At 42.0% G+C, this 12,021-nt stretch overlaps 1 protein-coding gene across 1 annotated transcript in view; it reads left to right on the top strand.

Moving 5' to 3' along the window:
- The first annotated feature begins 2,401 nt into the window (after positions 1-2,401).
- CNIH3 (cornichon family AMPA receptor auxiliary protein 3) overlaps positions 2,402-12,021 on the top strand; it is a 47,145-nt gene continuing 37,525 nt past the window's right edge. The window contains exon 1 of the mRNA XM_056357842.1: positions 2,402-2,535. Within this exon, the coding sequence (XP_056213817.1) occupies positions 2,455-2,535 (81 nt within the window). The 5' untranslated portion in view covers positions 2,402-2,454. The remainder of the gene's footprint in view (positions 2,536-12,021) is intronic.

Here is a 12,021-nt window from a genome sequence, read left to right as displayed (position 1 = left end):
CCCTACAGTAAGGTCCTCATGCCACAGATAGCTGTGATGAGTTTGTAACAAGATGGAGATAAGGAAGACTTTTTAGTGATTACTGAGACAAATCTCTGGGACTGAGTGAAGGGTAAATCTTTTGTTACTCTCTGTCACTAAAATATCTCAGGATACTTCAGGTATCCTCATGGTATAATGTAAGAAGTCAGTAGGACAAATGTGTCCTAAATGCAACTTGATAGATTTTTCTTTTCACTGTGAATCTGAAACTTTTGCAATTAGTCAGCCACTAGCAAGGATTAATAGCTAGAAAAACACCTAATGGGCAATATATATTTCAAAGTGAGAATCAGGAAAGACTGTGTGATCTTGGAAGTGCTTGGCTGTCGACCTGTCATCTTGCAAAATGAGAAACAAATATTAGCCTGTGTGTCCGCTGAAGAGCTCCAAATACATAGCTGGAATGTAAATGAAGATTAGAGACAGTGAAAAACAGGAGACTATTTACCTTGGAGTGTAGTACTAAACTGAGATTTAACAGTTGTTTCCACTTCTGTCTTTTATGATACCTACAGTATATTTATATTTTTATAGATATGCATATATGTGTGTGTGTGTGTGTGTGTGTACATATAAGTGCTCCAGAAAAAAATAATTTTATTTTTCTTGGAAGCATCAGGGGTTTTTGTGCGTTTAATCTTAACATAGGTAATATATATCCAGATACTAAAGTAACAGTGGCAAAATAAAATGAAAACAAATATCCAAAGACGACTTCTGTACCTCATTTGTAGCTCTTTTCAAAATGTGTGGTTATGAATAAACCATTTCTTTTGCAAGCATACACTCTGCAGGATTTCAGATACAAAAGAATTAAAAGGTCAGAGAATTACAACGTGTTTCTGCATCCCCGTATGACAGCAAAGCTCATTACTGTTTGCTGTGTTCTGTCCTTAATTAAAAGATCAAATCACATGTACAGTCTGGAGCAGCTTGACTACCAAAGTTTACATCCACCAGTTTATTCCTGATTTGTTTATTAATTACTGACCTTCACTCCTGACTCAAATCAGCACTCTTTCCTCAGATAAAAGTGTGTATTGTGTTAAAAATAACATGTCGTCATTTTAAAGAAAACTGTGTTGTAAACATTTAAAAAGAAAGCTTGTACTGAACTTGTCTTTGTTGGAACTATGATCTCTTGTACCATGAAGTCTGACTTTTCACAGGTGACCTCTGGCAAATTTCCAAATAATTTTGTTACTGAACCCCCTCTTATCTGTAAAAGGATAGAAAAAAATGCTGTGAACTGAAATTCTTTCTGTTTTGTAAGGATATTTCAAATACATAGCTCTTGTCCATGGTTCTCAGAATATTTTTAAATGGGACTTCTGGTGGTTCTGTCATATTTTCTCCTGAAAACTTTTTGCTTACACACCTGCTGTATTGTGCCAGCTGATGTGCTCCAAAGAGGTGGAAAAACTTTCAGCGATAAATGTAAAAACAGACCCCCTGCAGAAGTGGCTAAGTCATATCTGGAGACACTATGGATGCTGTTGAAGCCAAGGTAAGAAGCAGGGGCTTATCCCTCCTTCCTTATTTTCAGTATGTGCTTCAGCAATTGGGACATGGCATATACCTGGCAGCCATCGAGAGCACTCTCCCCGCTTGTGGCATTTGAGGAAGGTTTGTCTTTATTTACCCCAACAGTAAGTACCTTTCCCATCTGGTGGGAAAGGGCGGGCTGCTCCTGCTTTGCCGAGCCACTCCGGCGCAGTCCGCCGGCGCCTGGCGGGTTCCGTCCCGCCTCCCCTCAGAGGACGGCGGCCCCGGCGCCCGGCGATGCCCCGATGCCGCCTCCCGCCCCCGCGCTCCCCTCCGCGGCGAGGCCGCGGCGCGCCTCGCACCACTCTACCTGATCCTAAAAGGAAAAAATGAAATAAAAAACACCCAACCGAAACCATTCCAAGTTTAGGCATATGATTACCTTCTCGGGATTTGGCCTAAACTGATCCCAGCCTACGCTCGTTCCTGTCACAGTGCTGCGATACGGCTCCAGTCAGACACACGCGGCAGCCCCCGCCCGAGTGGCGGCAGGACCCGCCGCCCCCGCTGAGGGACCCGCGGCTGCCCCCGCGGAGCAGATCCGCCCCTCGGGGAGCCCAGGCTGCGGGGGCCGCCCACCGCCAAGCCTCACCGCGGAGGGGAGGGCGGAGGGGCCGTGCGGCAGAGGCGCTGCCGACGCTGCGGGGGTCGGGACGGGCTCGGCGGAGTGAGGAGAGCGGTTGTGAGGGGCGCGGCGGCCGCCCGGCCTCGCTGCCCGCCCGTCCCGGCTCTGACCGCCTGAGACACTCCCCTCCGCCGTGAGGCAGCGCGGGCGCTTTGCCGTTCTCCCCGCTGGGATTTCGGGTGTCGCTGTGCTCCCGGTCGCCCGCCGGGACCTCCCGGGGGGCGCGGAGGTCTCTCCCCACCATGGCCTTCACCTTCGCCGCCTTCTGCTACATGCTGTCGCTGGTCCTCTGCGCGGCCCTCATCTTCTTCGCCATCTGGCATGTGAGTACCCCGGCCCCCCGGGCCACTCCGCCGCCCGCGGGGACCGTTGAACACGGCCTCAGCCCTTGGGGGTCGGGGGTCGGGCAGTGCGGGGAGAGGGGCGGGAAGCAGAGGCGAAGCCTCCACCGCCGGCGTCCCGCGGCGGGAACGGCGCTTCCCGCGCTTCCCCCGCCGGCCGCCCCGCCCCGCCAGGACGGGCAGACCGCGTCGCGAAACCTCTGCCCGGTTTATTTTATTTAGCAAGCGTAAAGACCAACGGCTTCTGTGATAGCTTATAAAAATAAACCTGACCGTCCGCTCTTGCGGGAAGCGCTTGCAGCCTGAATGCTGCCCTAGCCCATCCAGGCTTGTGGGGACCACTCTGCGCTGTGGCTGAGGTAAAAAAAGGTACATGAGTACAAGCTACTCGTGAGACCATCACTGACTGTGCTAAAACATGAGATCTTCGAGGTAAGAACAACTGTTTTTCTTGTCTGAGAAGAGGGCATTTTGAAGGAGAAACCACCCCATACTTGATGAAGCAGGTAGGTTTTTCCTTCAATAAGTACTGTGTTAATAACTTTTTAAAAAGTCAGATTTGAATGTGAAACTTCCTCATCCTTCTAATGCATGAACTGGGTATTAGAGTCCACCTTTACTAATCTCACTCAAAAGCTGTGGTGCTCATCCTTGCTGTGGTAGGCATAAGCATGTAACTTGGAAGGTGTTTTATTTCCACAGTAGTGCAATTATTGTGCATAATTTGCAATTCTTCTAAACAGTTACATATGTTGGAATTCTTTATGCTGTGTGTGTATGCTACACACATAACAATGCTGTGAACGTTCAGGGTGGAACAGGATAAGCTGAAAAATAGAGCAAGTCTCACGAATGCTCCTGCAGATACCTGATGGAGTAAGATTAAAAAAACCCACTCCTTTGACTAACAAGTAAGGGAAATACAGCATTTTATTTTTATTAAAGCAAGAGTAAAGCAGCTAGCTCAGTTGTATCTAAGTGTATTGGAAATATGAAACAGATCACTGTGCTGTGAGAATATTTTGAAATAAAATCATTTTGAACTCTTAATGGTGCAGTTATAATTTTTTTTCTTATTAATGAAACCACAAAAGTGTGATGGTAATGTCAAGTACTTAGTGATATCAAGTACTGCAAGGCTGAAAAGAGCCTCTAGCAGTCAACTGCTGTGCTCCTGTTCTCTGGAAAAAGGAATAGTAAAATTTAGACCATTACTCATGTTTTCTTGCCTCCTCTTCCCCAAACCTTTAGGTCCCCAAAAATGAGAATTCTTCAGCTTCTTCAAAGGGTTTGGACTTAGAAGTGTATTCTACTCTGAATCACTCGCTATAAATTGAACAGTTACTTCCTTCATTGCTATCACAATTTTAATGATTTTTTTAAAATGCATTTGAAGTCTGTTGTTGTGTTGTCTCTTTTCTCGAATGAAGTTGTTCTCTGAAGACATATAGTACTTATAGAAGATTAATTTGCTGGATTTGCTACAAATAAAAATTACCTGCTCTAGGTGAACCTGCTTTACCAGGGAGTTGGGCTAGATGATCTCCAGAGGTACCTTCCAGTCGTGAGCATTCTGTGATCCTGTGAAATCAATGTAGTTACTGCAAGTTTAGTGAAATATTTTTCAACTTTCAGTTTGTAAACTCATGGAGAGCAATCCCTTAGTTCTGGAGCTCCATAAGCGGCAACTAGGAAAGGAGACCTTTTGCCAGTAGGCTTATGTTTATGGTGCGTGTTTCTTATATATGGTGATAAATTGTTGAGGAGTTGAAATTGAAAATGGGTGGAAATGCTGTTCTATTGTAACAGAGCAAGAATTGGTACTGGCTTTTCTTATAAATGGATAACAATTCTATTAAAATACATGGTTTGTGAAGGTCATAGAACAACAGATTTAAGACCCTGCTGGAATAAACGTTTAAGCATACCCATTACCAACATATACAAAACACAAGGGTTTTTATTAACCTTTCCGTAAGAATTGTTATAATCTTATTTCTTCTAAAATGTAGTCTAACATGTAGCTTATGTACTGAGTCATAGGAGTTTCTTTTACCTTAAACATCTCACTGTGAAAATCTTCCCAAGAAACAAAACTCCTACTCCTTCCTCATGACCTGATTTTTTTCACTGTAATGTACTTGTGAGGGACAGTAGATATGTTTTAAATAGGCCCTCATAAGGGCAGTGAAGGATTTTAGTAATTATATTTTCCTGGGGTTTAAGTGTTTTTGTGTTGTTTTTTTTTCTTTTTAAACACACATTGGGTTACTAAGAATAAGTTGTTGATAAATCTGAATGTCCCATCACTTTGAAAGATTTCTGATGTTCTAAGACTGAATGAGAATTTATATTTTGTATATTATTTTAAAGGACAAGAAAAAACTGTGGCATTTGGACTTGATATTGTTCTAACCTGAAGCTGGCTGAGATTTGGGCAGTTATCTGGAATGAATTAACAGTGGATCAAATAAAATCTCATTTTCTTCCTGCTGGGAAGTCAGATGAATTACAGTTTTCATTAATGATGTAATAGGTTCAGTAAAAACTGTGAAACCAAAACAAAAGAAGAGGGTGAAATGAGGATTTTTATTTTTGGAAACTGTGCTTTTCTTATGCCTTTCCTGTAAGAAGTTAAAGGCTCTCTATACGTTCCTGTGCCCTGTATTCTTTGCGGGCAGAATGAAGTCGGCCAGAACATTTTAAAGGAATTATAAATAGAATACAGGAACTTCTTCAGACATCTGAAACATGTAATAATTCTTTTTCCTGCCGTTGAGAGATCTTATATACGTTGCCAGTGGTGTCTATCATAACTCCCCTCCCTTCCCCCAAAATTAGACACTGACAGAAACTTCTGTTTAAACTGTACACAAGATTTATCTTAACGTATTTTTGCTGTAATTTTACTCATATCTATTAAATGAAAGAAAAGGGCTGAAAAATTGAATTCTCCATGTATTACATAGTACCAATACTACTCTGTGGTACAGGAATTTTTTAAGCATTTGGGTTGTTCAGTGACCACATCAACCTCTATCTGTAATGACACAGTATTAATAACATCACGTAGAAGTGGATGTTTTCATGCCACTGTTGTGGAAAAGTACTAGAGAACTGAGTAGAGGATGGTGACCTTTCTGTTTGGTTTCTTCTAACCAGGCTCTGGGGTTTATTCTCATTATAGCATTATATAGGCAGTTTCAAAACCAGCTCTTTTGGTGTTCAGAGTAAACTTCATGTAACACTGTGTATTAGTCCTTTCAAAATTCTGAAAATCTTATCCATCTGGGGCCTAAAACTTTTCTCTGAGTTTGAATTCTCCTAAGTATACAGTTTGGTCAAGTTGGTTATAGTTGAAGCCATATTAGCTGAATGTGTATCAGCTAAATGAGACTGTCTTCAAATGAAGTTAGTGAGCGTCAAAATGTTGAGGATACTTTGGGGAATGAATATCACTTGTGGGCAAAAAGTACTACAGAGAGACACCTCAGTACAATTAGATATATACTGCATGTGACTCCTGTTGCAGAAATGCAGTTAGAATAGTGCTTCGTTTGGTTTACTAGCTGAGGTATCTTTTCAGTGTGTTTTGGCCAAGGTGTTGTCTCATCTGGACTAATGCAGCTGAGCGTATTTTGGTGCAGTTGCATGATACAACTAACGGAAGAATTTGGTCTACTAACTACATAATTTTATATCCTCACCTGATCATGATGTAAACTCAAGAAGAGTATGTGGTCTTACTACTAATAATCACAGATGTTTTGTTTTGCTGTCCTCAGCTCTTGTTCTTCTCTATTAGCATCTTTTTACTAGTCAGTTTTACTCCATTCCTAAACTACCTTGAGCTAAGATTTAGCTTCCTGTTAACATATAACATAGCTATGTCAAGTCTGTTTGAACTCCCAACAAGATTTGACATACCACCTTCATTTCTAATATAGCTCCACTGAGTTGTGTCTGAAGTTGACCAAATTGTGGTTTATTTGTCATCACCTAAAATGTGACATGTTTGTGTAAAGTCTGCAGCACTATTATGCTCTTCAAATACATTGGTTTTGGGTAATTTGAGTCCTTCCCTTTTAAAATAATTTAAGGTTAAATTATCTGCTTTGTAATTTGTTATTTTAAGGAAAGCTGTAAGAAAAGAGCTTTTCAAAGTGTTCCATTGTTACATGTTCCACAGTAAACCAATTCATAAATACCAAGAACATTACTGTAAAAAAAAAAAAAAAAAAGCATCAGTGGTGGGTCATCTTTTTTTGAACTCATGCCAGTGTATCTTTGAATGTGTGGGACTGCTTCATAGCTGGTAGTACTTAAGGATTGCCAGAAAGTATTAGGAGTATCATGCCAATGAAAAAATTAATGCTACCAGCCTAAGAAGCTGTACCAAATAGAATGCTTTGGAGTATTCAGATGTAATTGTGAATTCATATGAATCTGGGAGCAACTCTCTGGCACAAGAAAAGTTGTGTACACTGAAATTGGTGACAGTTAACTTGAATTAAGCATAAGAAGAATAAAGCAGCAGAGTATGGAAATTTTTTGCTTTTTTTCTTTGTGTTTTTGGTTATACCTTCCTCCCTTTTGAAGTGTGCAGTTAGTATTAATCCTGATAACTGCCTCAATATGAGTTTGGCTTGATTTTAAGTATACCTGTGAACTTGTAACTGTTAAAACAGTGGGAGGCAGTGACTGAACAGAGTAATATAGGCTGAGGTTGACTTTTAGTTTTAAATTAAAGCATCCTTTTTTGCAAACACCAGGGGAAGGAGCCCTATGCTCCTATTCAGTGCTGTTTCTGCTGTTGGCTTTGTGTATTGTGTTTAGCAGACAGCTTGAACTATCTGTGCCTTGTTTTCTCATTTACTAAGTGTGGGTAATAGAACTAAACTCCAAGTACTGCATGTAATGTTATTTAACATCTATCCCTAAAATGCCTTTGCTTTCTGACAGAAGGTGCTATGTACATACGAGATGTTGCAATTTCTGTTATTTGTCGCTGTGGACCAGATTTTATTAGTACTCAAGTTGCAGTAGCTTAGGTAAAAAATTCTAAAGCTCTCCAAGAGTTATGTATTTGGTTAATATTTGGTATCTGACTCACTTAGGCTTCCTCACAAAATTCCTGGCCTAATTATTGATAAATTGTAGAACCTTAATTTTAAAGATACAAGAAAAGTACACAAGAGAATAATTTAAAGCATGGATTGATAGCAGATTCAGTTGAGTAAAGCACTTCGGTCACAAACCAGGTGCTAGTCTATCAATGTTTTCTGTGTATCAGTGTCTTATTGTTTCTGTAATTTTAGTTTGGAGGATAGCTGTCTCACCTGAAACAGTAAAGAGATATATGAGTTCACTTGAACCTGTGCTTGTCTTCAGTAAAGGCTGCCAGTCCTCTCAATTTAACTTCATCACAATGCTTTAAGAGCCTGTCTTGAAAAGAAAGTAATTTCCTTACAGATTTGTGGTCAAGCTTGAATTTTCTTTCATGTATTGAAGTTCAGTGCTGTCCTTTAATGAGTCATTAATTCAGTTCTCTGAGAGTATTGGATAATTACATGACTAAAACTAAAATCAGATTAAAGCTTGATGAATGGGAGCACAAATGTTGTTCCTGTATGCTATACATATTTCTTGAAGACATTTTTTCTTCTGTGAGCAGCTAAGCACATTGTCTCTGGAGGTTTCATAGTCATGACAGTTTAAGGAATGAGTCTGATATTTCCACTCTTTTTAAAGACACGGCACCACCAGATTGGTCTGGCTATAACATACCTTGACAGTTCCCTTACAACTTTTCTTTCAGAAATTCTTCCCATTAATGCTGACAGACAGATGCTAGGCCAGGCAGCACAGGCTGTGGAGCAAACTATATTTTATATATTGAGAATAAGTGTATTTCAGTTTAGTTACCTTGTCATTCTTAAATAATAATTAAAAAATCATAGAAGTCTTTAGGCTTTACCACAGACTTAAATGCTGCGGAAGGATTGAATTGGATCTCTGTGTATGCTTGAACAGTTATGATGAGATTTGTTTGGAGAAGGGTTTTAAACTATGAGTGGTTGCCACTGGCTGTAATTCCAGCTGCTTCACAAGTCACAGTGACTCTGTTATCTGTGTAAAATAAATTATTCTGTGGAGTCTTATGCCTCCCACAGAAAATTTGCAGAGAATTATTTAAATGCTATTTGGTTGTCATATATCCGGTATTTTTTTGGTCTTAAGATTAGTTGGAAAATCTACTTACTAAAAGGTTTTTATATCCAAATTGGTAAATAATGTATTTCTAGTGATTTTTTAAAAACTGCTATGCTTGTTAATAAGCAAGGCAATATAGCTGTCTTATTTTATTAGACTCTGAGTACAACTCTTAGACTGAGTCTGAGGTATGAGGTTATAGCTTGTTACATGTATTTGTTTATTCAGCCACAGCATACTACATTAAATCACACTTAAAATATTGAATTCAACCCTCAGCCATCTGGCTTAGTTAATTCCCCCCACCCCAACATAAATATCCTTATATCAAAATATTTTTCAGAAAGAGGAAGAAGCTTAGCAGAAAATAAGCATCTTCTCCTTGTAGATACTAGACTTCTCTGTGACCTGTTTCTTTTCCTCAGTGCCTCTGACGTGCAGTTGATCTATAACCAGCGTTGCTGCTGACAGCTGGAGGTGACTCTACCAGGCAGTGAAACTAGGTCTCACTTTAGTCATAAGCTGGGAATATTGAGAGACTTTTCAGGAGGTTGGTGGTTTGGAAAACGCTTCCACTTTCTGTAGAAACAAAGCCTCTCTCCCATATGAAAAAAATAAGAATTATTATTTCCACTCTGCAAAGAGATAGTCACTTAAAGCCACAGGACAGTCAGCGGATGAGATAAGGGTGGAAGAATGTCAAATACCGCTTGGTTTACTAGATCAACTTCCAGTGTTTCACAGTTGGAAATTCCCATTTAAAAACTCAATTTGTGACCATAATGATATGCAGAAAGTAAAATACAATTTTATTCACAGAATATTTCCTATGTTCCTTGGTAATAATTACAACTTCAGAAATATCCAGTTCCTTTTAAAAGGAATAATAAAAGGTTCATGGAGTAATTTCAGTTGGAAGAGACTTAGGAAATCATCTAGTCAAATCTCTTCTTCCAAGTGAGCCAGGCTGCTCAGGCTGTTATCCGGGTGACTTATGAACTCTTCATGGATGGAGAGTCCACAGCCTCTCTGGGAACCTGTTCCAGTGCTTTACTTCTCTCACTGTGAACGTTGTTTTCTTACACGCAGCTGGAGTTTCTGTGAGTGCAACTTCTGACTTTTGTCTCTTGTCTTCTTGGTGCGTGCCCCAGAGAAAAGCTTTATGCTGACTTCTGTCTAACCTCCCCCAGGGAACCGAATGCAAGATCATGGAGCAGATCCTCCTGGAAACTATGCTAAGGCATGTGAAAAATTAGGAGGTTACTGGTGACAGCCACCACTTCACTAAGGACAAATTGTGCTTGACAATTTTGGTGGCCTTCTACAGCAGACTTACAGCATTGGTGGATAAGGAAAGAGCAACTGATGTCATCTTCCTGGACTTGCGCAAAGCATTTGACACTGTCCTGCAAGACAACCTTGTCTTTAAATTGGGGAGACATGGAGTTGATGGTTGGACTTGGATGGTCACACTCAGTGGTGTGGTCAGCAGCTTGGTGTCCAGGTTGGAACCAGTGATGAGTGGCATTCCTCAGGAGTCAGTATTGGTGCTGTTTAACATCTTTGTTGGCAGCACGGACAGTGAGATTGAGTACACCCTCAGCAATTTTGCCAATGACGCCAAGCTGTGCGGTGAGGTTGACAGGCTGAAGGGAAGGGATGCCATCCAGAGGGACCTTGACAGGCTTGAGAGGTGGGCCTGTGTGAACCCTGTGGAGTTCAACAAGGCCAAGTGCAAGGTCTTCCAACACTGGTTGGGGCAATCCCAAGCATGAATACAGGCTGGACAGAGAATGGATTGAGAGCACCCCGAGGAGGACTTGGGGGTGCTGATGGATGAGAAGCTCAACATGACCCAGCAGTGTGTGCTTGCATCCCAGAAAGCCAACTGTATCCTGGGCTGCACCAAAAGATATTGAGGAGCTGCAGTGCATCCAAAGGAAGGCGACAAAGCTGGTGAAGGATTTAGAGAGCAAGTCTTATGAGGAGTGCCTGAGGGAACTGGGTTTGTTTAGTCTGGAGAAGAGGAGATTCAGGTGGGACCTTATAGATCTCTACAACTACCTGAAAGGAGGTTATAGACAGGTGGGGGTTAGGTCTGTTCTCCCAGATTACAAGCAATAGGACAAGAGGAAACAGCCTGAAGTTGTGCCAGGGGAGGTTTTGATCGGATATTAGGAAAAATTTCTTCACTGAAAGGGTGGTCAAGCATTGGAACACACTGCCCAGGGAGCTGGTGGAATCAACATCCTTGGAAGTGTTTAAAAAACATGTGATGGTGCTTAGGGACATGGTTTTGTGGTGTACTTGGCAGTCCTGGGCTAGTGGTTGGACCTGGTGATCTTAAAGGTCTTTTCTAACCTAAATGGTTCTATGAAAAGCAGTGTGCCCAGCGGGCCAAGGGAGGTGGTTCTCCCCCTCCACTCTGCTCTTGTAAGACCTCACCTGGAGTACTGTGTTCAGATCTTGGGGCCCCCAATATAAGAAGGACATGGCCATGTTGGAGTGAGTCTGGAGGAAGGCCGTGAGGGCTGGAGCACCTCTCCTATGAAGACAGGCTGAGGGAGCTGGGATTCTTCAGCCTGGAGAAGAGAAGGGTCCTTGGAGACCTTATAGCGGCCTTCCAGGACCTAAAGGGTCCCTACAAGAAAGCTGGAGAGGGACTTTTAATGAGGGTCTGTAGCAATAGGACAAGGGGGAGTGGCTTTAAACTGAAAGAGAGTAGATTTAGATCAGCGATTAGGGAGAAATTTTTTACTGTGAGGGTGGTGGGGTGCTGTAACAGGTTGCCCAGAGCAGCTGTGGATGCCCCATCCCTGGGGGTGTTCAAGGCCAGGCTGGAGAGGGCTTAGAGCAACCTGGTCTCATGTAAGATGTCCCTGGCCATGGCAGGGGGGTTGGAGCTAAATGATCTTTAAGGTCCCTTTGAACCCTGAACCATTCTGTGATTAGATCCCGCCACAGCCAAACCTGCTTCCTTCAGTCTCTCTTTGTATATTATGTGCTCCAAACTTCTTTTGCTCACTGGAGTGGCCAGGTTCTGTTCTGCTGGGTTGCTCCTGGGCTGTAGTGTTGAATGTGGATAGTCTATCCCAGGTGCAGGACTTTGCCCTTGTCTTGGTTGACCATCATGAGGATGTTGCTGGCCAGTTCCTCCAGCTTTTCAAATCTGCTTCTAATGGCAGCCGTACCCTCTAGTATGTCAGCTGATCTCCCCAATCTGGTGTTATCTGCAAACTTGCCCCATCTGTCACA

The sequence above is a fragment of the Falco biarmicus genome, chromosome 12 (genome assembly GCF_023638135.1).
Source record: "Falco biarmicus isolate bFalBia1 chromosome 12, bFalBia1.pri, whole genome shotgun sequence".
NCBI classification, from domain to species: domain Eukaryota; kingdom Metazoa; phylum Chordata; class Aves; order Falconiformes; family Falconidae; genus Falco; species Falco biarmicus.
The sequence above is the reverse complement of the archived record's forward strand: the minus strand, read 5'-3'. Positions and strand labels throughout refer to the sequence as shown.